Raw genomic sequence first — 6,689 nt, 5'->3', positions numbered from 1 at the left:
CGATCTTTAAAAGCGTGGCAAGAAAAAAAGCGTGGCAATAGGTCACGAAAAGCGTGCCGATAGAGCAACCGACACCCTTGCAGTTGTGACCCTTTCAAAAGCGTGGCGAAAAGCTATCGCTACGCTTTTAAAAACTTTTCGCCATGCTTTAAAAGCGTAGCAAAAAACTTGTTTTCTTGTAGTGTAAGTGCTGTCGTCCAATTTCCTCATAAGTAGGTAGTTAGAAGGTTGTACCTGCATGAGATTCTGATACTTAAGTTATCAAGGATTACTTTTAAGCAGGTTTTTAGTAGATTAGAACGTGTGTATGCTTGAAGAGTGTCAGAGTATTTATAATAGAGCTGATAACCACCTTTGTTGAAGTAGTTCCACCTTTATCGATAGATAACCGTTCCCTTTATTTTGAGAGTTTGTTAAGATCTATCTTTCAGAGAAAATGGAGATAGTTGGAGGGATTTGAGAAGGCAGTTACTTACTTTGCTAAGTGGAGCTGGGCTCCTTTCACTGTGTTCGACCTCCTTCAAAGAGGTTGGCCATATGATGGAGGTCTCCTCCTTTAGGTCAGACCTTTTATCTTTATTGGGCCTAATTTTTATACTTTGAACTAAATAAAAATGTTTGAAAACTTTATTAAAATGTAATTTTTCCTAAATAAATACGTGCAACTCCAAAGTCCTAATCCTAACACACAAAGGCATAGCCATTTTGTCAAGTACAAACATTATTAATATTAATTTTTAGATAGTTAAATACAAACATTATTAGCATAGCTATCTACTAGAGTCTGTTCTCATTTTCCCATCAAGTTCTCTTTTTACGTTCTTTTTCAAGTTATACGTATATATCCTTCATCCACTAGATATATATTGCTACAAAAGCAATCTATTTCTGAAAGGAGCAGAATATGAAAGCAAATTCCTCTTCGTCGTCGTTGTTACTGTACTATTGCTCTCACTATTAGGTTTCTTCCACGGCGGAATCTTACACGGTAAGAAGTTAAACCACGCCGGGTTCCCGCAACTTCTCCGCGACAAGAAAAACGCAAAACACTCCTGCGCCGATCTCTGATTCGGAAGCCCCGAAATACAGTTCTTCCTCACATCAGCAACACCCTTCTTAATCATATTCCTGCACAGTGGTCCCACCTTGGTGAAGTAGTTATAGGACAGTGACAAATTCGCCAAGTTACCAAGTGCGCACACCACTTCCGGAATTTGTCCGTACAACTGATTCCTGGCTAGGTTTAGCTGCTCCACGCTCTCCAAGCAGCCCAAGGAGGACGGCAACGGCCCTGTGAGGAGGTTGTTTCCGGCGTCGAAGAGGGTGGCCTTTTTCAAGAACCCGATCTCATAGGGCAGGCAACCGGTCAGGAGGTTGTTGAGGAAGAGAACCTCGGTCAGCGTGGCCGAGGCTTTTCTGATGCTTCGTGGAATGGGGCCGGTGAATTTGTTGTTTGCGAGAGTGAGGTAGAGAGCCTTTGTGTCCCCTAAGTTGTTGGGAAGAGTCAGGGCAAAATTGTTGTTGTTCAGAAAAAGTACGTCCAAAGCTTGGGTAAATATGCTGGGTGGCACTGTTCCGGAAAACAAATTGTACCTTATACAAATAACAAGATACAAATATACTAAACATTAATAATTAGTATAAAATATATATTAAAATATAAAATATACATTAAAAATAAATTAAATAATATATATATATATTAAATATATATTTACTACTTTTAATATTTATATAATATTTTTTATTCTTTTATTTTTGTAATTATTCATAAGGCTTAAAACTCCACACGAGTAAGCAAAGTCTACACACAAGTTTAAGGTATTTGATTATTATTATCCAAAAATGTTAAGTAAATATGGTATTGTTATAAAAAAATAAGATAAAATATTATTTAATCTTTAATTTTTGGGTCAAATTTTAATTTGAATTTTATTATTTTAAACATCTTATTTCTATTCTAAAATATCTTAAATGGGTTTAATATCGTCCTATGGTTAAATTTAACACGAATAATTAATGGAACAAGTGATCTGAAAGTTTATAGCGATACTAATTAAGCGGTGTCTTTTTTCATATCTTACAGCAACATAACTAAAATCTTCTTATAATATTTATTTTTCTCAATTTTTTTTTGTACAAAATCTCAAATTCTAACAATAAATTATCAACGTTCTAAAATCTAAGAAGAACTTTTATCTTGATAATCGTTAGTGGGATGATTTTACTTATTATTGAAATTAAATATTATTGACTTTTTTAATATGAGAATTGTTTGTGTCAAATTTAATGGTGGGATAAAATTAAACTTGCTTAAAATTTTTCTAAAAATGAAACATGATATTTGAAAGCTTTTGATAATGAATTAGTACACTTAAAATATTAAGAACTAAAATTTAGATCAAATATTAGAACTAAAATACTACTTTACTCCAAAAAAAAAAGAAAAGAAAGAAGACAATAAAGAGCGTGGAAAAACAATAAAAGAACATACTTTTATCATGTCTAATAATTAAGAAAATGAAACTCCTTCTACAACTAATAATCATCTAACAAAAGGCCAAAGGAAAAAAAGAAAAAGGTAAAAAAATTATACGTACATTTTAATAAGGAAAATGTTAGGGGGACAATAATTTTGTTGAACAATATGAATAATTATCAATTAAATTAAAATACACCACACCTCTAAATTAACCTTTTAAATTTTAATATTAAAATAACTATCCGTACACTAGTAAAATAAACATCCAATGTATCTATTGTTTACATTGTTTAATAGTTTCATTGTTTATCTATACTTTTTCTATCATTTATCAAATAAATTAGTAACCATGTATATATGTACAAATATATATAATATTTAATTTATTTTTTAATATATATTTTATATAAGCAATTGATTTTTTCCCCTTAATTTTGATATGCAGATTGCACGTAGCATAATTAAAAAGTAAAATAGTTGAATAATAATGGTGGCTGGTTAGTGATTTTATTTTGACTAATAATGGTGGCTGGTTAGTGATTTTATTACCTAAACAATACATGTTTGATTTAATGTAGAACATACGGTTAATATATTGTCTGAATAAAAAGAAAAAAAAGAAATTTAGAAATTAATACTTTTGGCCGATGTTTAATTAATTTTGTTATTTTTTCCTCTTATTATTATTATTATTATTTTTTTTTTATCTTTGTGGTTCATCTTGAGTTGTTAACGGGAAAATAAATATTTACGTTATTTTTATCAAGGAATTATTAACTGACAAAAATAAAACAGAAAAAAAGAAAATTGTGCATGGTACCTTATGTCGAGAAAGGACAATGTGGGCATGTTGAGAACGGAAACGGGGAACACGCCGGAGAGGAGGTTGTTACTCAAGTCCAGTTCGTACAGGAACTTTAGTTTTGCTACGTTCGGAGAAATGGTGCCAGAGAAGTTGTTGGAGTTGGCGTGAAATATTGCCAAGTCCGAGAGCTGGTCTATGAAGCCGTCGAGGGACGGAGCGGAGAGCTGGAAGCCGTTGAAATCTATGGATGCGACGGTTACGGCGGTTTTGTTGTCCGGTGGGTTGTCGCAGTAGAAGCCAGTGTAGTTGCATATGTTTGGACCACTCCATGTTGAGGTTATACCCAACGGGTCAGAAGTTATTGTGGTCTTGAATGCTTGAATTATTGGGAATATAAGAGCTAGTCTCTCGTCTAAGAACCCTAAAATGTCTGGGATCGTCAAATCTAGTGATAGTGATGAACTTTCAAGGGTTTTGCAATTCACAAAGATAACACAACAAGAAGGAATTAGTAGTAAAAAGGTGATGAACAATGTTGTTGAAATTCCTGAACTATTTTCCATGATTTCAATATCTCAACAACTCTAAGGGGTGAGGTATATAGCATGGTTTTATGAAGCAAACCGAAACGGTCAATTTAATCGAATTAATTAGGAATCAATCACTAAGTCAGTCTTGTTCAAATAAAAAATTAATTGACAATGAATTAATCAAAAAAATAAAAAAAAAAACAATTAAAAGTTGAGTTAACCGATTGAATTAGTATAATTTTTAAACAGTTATTAATCAATTTAAAATAATAAAATACAATAATATTTTTTTAAAAAAATATATATTATATAAATATATTATTTTATTATATACGGTTCGATTGAATTTTAATTGAACTTTTAAATTTTTAATTCTATCAGCTTAATGACCAATTTGGTTTTCCGAACAATGTTATACAGTATATATGGGCCTTGTATTGTTTAATGATTTATAATGGATGATGGTTTTGTTTCTTCATTTGTATCATGAGAAGATTTAATTACATGTGGTTCTTCTTTCTTTTCCCCTTGATAACGGTGGTGGGATGATTATTATGTTATATAAGAAGGGGTTTGAAATGATTGTAGTCAACAATGCGCACTAATGAGTAGAAGTCCAGCACATACACCAAGAACTTTTGATTTTGGAGATTTGATAAGCTAGCATTATAAGCGCACCGACTACAAATGGGAACATATATTTATGGGTTTTGAACTTTTTAAACCACATAACTTGGAAGAGGAGCATGAGAACACGCATTATGGGGTTTGAACTTTGTATAAAGTATAAACCACTTGAGAAAAAAGGCATCATTTCAAAGGATGTGTATTTGGTTTTCTACATGTTGCTGCAAGAGTCAAAGAAATGTGAAATTGAAGTGTTATACTGTTTGAAGTTTGAACATCCACATCAAATGCAAAAGAAATATAAATGCTAAATGGATTTCTCTTTCACTTGATACCTAATTTTTAACTGATTTATTCATATCTCCTAGTATTTGATTAAAATAGATAACATTAATCAACTAGTACTTTTTCTAAACTTCTTATGAGTTGTGATGCATAGTGATTACAACTCGATTAATTAATTTCAAAGCTTAACCACTCCTAAATCATCATTTTAAGATTTTTATTGAATTTTGGTCTGAAGATGGGACTTCTAAGTGGAATATGTGAGATCTGAGATTAACTGATGAAGTACAAGTGTACAACATGGGCAACTGTTTGTCTCTTTTGATGTCTGCGTGGACAAATGTTAAGGATTAAGGCGTACCGAATCATTTTCGTAGCTAACAGCTGGATGGATTACGAATCCTCTCAATTTTAGTTGAATGAATGTAAATTCATCCTTTTCCAAGAAATTTTGCAGCATTATGTGTTTTTTCTTCTTTTTTGTTTGATATTTTTTTGTTTTTATTCATATTAAGAAAGTAATACAAGAAGAAACTTGAGAAGGTAAAACAAGAAGAAAAAAATAATTAGAAAAAAAAGAAGAGGATATGATGGTGATGATGATTAAAAAAAAAAAAGCAGCAGCAGAAGATGAAAAGGAGAAAGAGGAAGACTTTTGAATTATGCAGAACTTATCAGTACAAAAACACAGAAAATTGTTAAACATTACATTCAATTTAAACCATCAACGGACAACGATGAACAGCAATTTTCACAAAGTGTATAACATTATTCACCTACAGAATCATGAACTACTAACGAAAACATTAACTAGATTCGAACTACACCTCAATCACTTGATTGGATTCAAAACAATAATCCACTTCACTGTTCAATTGACAATCTGAACTTGAATCATTCATTATCTTCAACAACGAGATAACTGATCAAAACTGATTTCAGAACTTGATTTTATCATCTTCTTTTTTCTTTCTTATTCATTATTTTTTCATCTTATTCTACCTTCTCAAGTTTCTTCTTGTTTACTCTTTTAACAAGAATAAAAACAAAAACAATTAAACAAAGAAGGAAAAAAACACATAATGCTGTAAAATTACTTGGAAGATGATGAACTCATATTCATTCAACTAAGAAAAAGAAAGAAATAAAGAAAAAAAAAAGAAGAAAAGATGAACTAAAGAAAACATTTTTGTGCATTTATAGCAAAATTTCTATGTAAGAATTATGAATCTGATTTGTTATTGTGATGAATCTGTTCCATTTGCATTTTAGTGTATTTTGGAATACTAAAGCGATGTATTTGAACATATTTCGATGTATTTTTATTATGATAAGTTCTACATAATTCAAAACTCTTCCTCTTCCTCTTTCTCATCTTCTGCAGCTGCTTCTTCTTCATCTTCTTACTTCATATTCTTAGAATTCTTTTTGGGAGAAAATAATCAGACAAAGAAAAAAATACATAATGTTGCAAAATCAATAGAAAGAGGAGAAGGAAAAAATGCAACAACAACAACATTAATAAAAAGAACGACAACAAAGATGAAACACGCGAAGAAAAAAGAGGAGAAATGCAAAGAAAAAAGAGAAAAAGAAGGAAAAGGAGGAGGAGGAGGAGGAATGCGGGATTGGTGAATGGGTTTTTGACGGTCTAGAATTTCACAAATGAAGTCTCGTTGTAAAGTATAGTTTCTAAACCAATCAATAATCATTTCATACAAAAATTTTGATTGTCACAAATAACAAACCCCAAATAAGAATTAACCGGGGTATTTAGACTCCGGGTCGTCTCATGAGGATTGCAATGAAGTGTATGCTTATTGGCTATGAAGTATGTTTTGGGGTTTTTGGAATAAGAGACATGAAAAGTAAATGATAAGGAAATTCAAATAACAAAAAAGGCCTTGGCAAGGGTTGGTGGTCAAGGATCTCTATCCTTATCACTAACCACAACATGAGA

At 31.4% G+C, this 6,689-nt stretch overlaps 1 protein-coding gene across 1 annotated transcript; it reads right to left on the bottom strand.

Annotated features, from left to right (window-relative positions):
• Positions 1–703: 703 nt before the first annotated feature.
• LOC112796762 (uncharacterized protein At4g06744) lies at positions 704–4,213 on the bottom strand. Its single transcript, XM_025839371.3, has 2 exons — positions 3,303–4,213; positions 704–1,593 (listed from the first exon to the last, which is right to left on the bottom strand). Exons 1-2 carry the CDS (start codon positions 3,848–3,850, stop codon positions 870–872), a joined length of 1,272 nt encoding a protein of 423 aa, XP_025695156.1. The 5' UTR covers positions 3,851–4,213; the 3' UTR covers positions 704–869.
• Positions 4,214–6,689: the final 2,476 nt, after the last annotated feature.

This window comes from Arachis hypogaea, chromosome 4, assembly GCF_003086295.3.
Source record: "Arachis hypogaea cultivar Tifrunner chromosome 4, arahy.Tifrunner.gnm2.J5K5, whole genome shotgun sequence".
NCBI lineage: Eukaryota > Viridiplantae > Streptophyta > Magnoliopsida > Fabales > Fabaceae > Arachis > Arachis hypogaea.
This window is presented reverse-complemented; position numbering and strand designations above follow the sequence as displayed.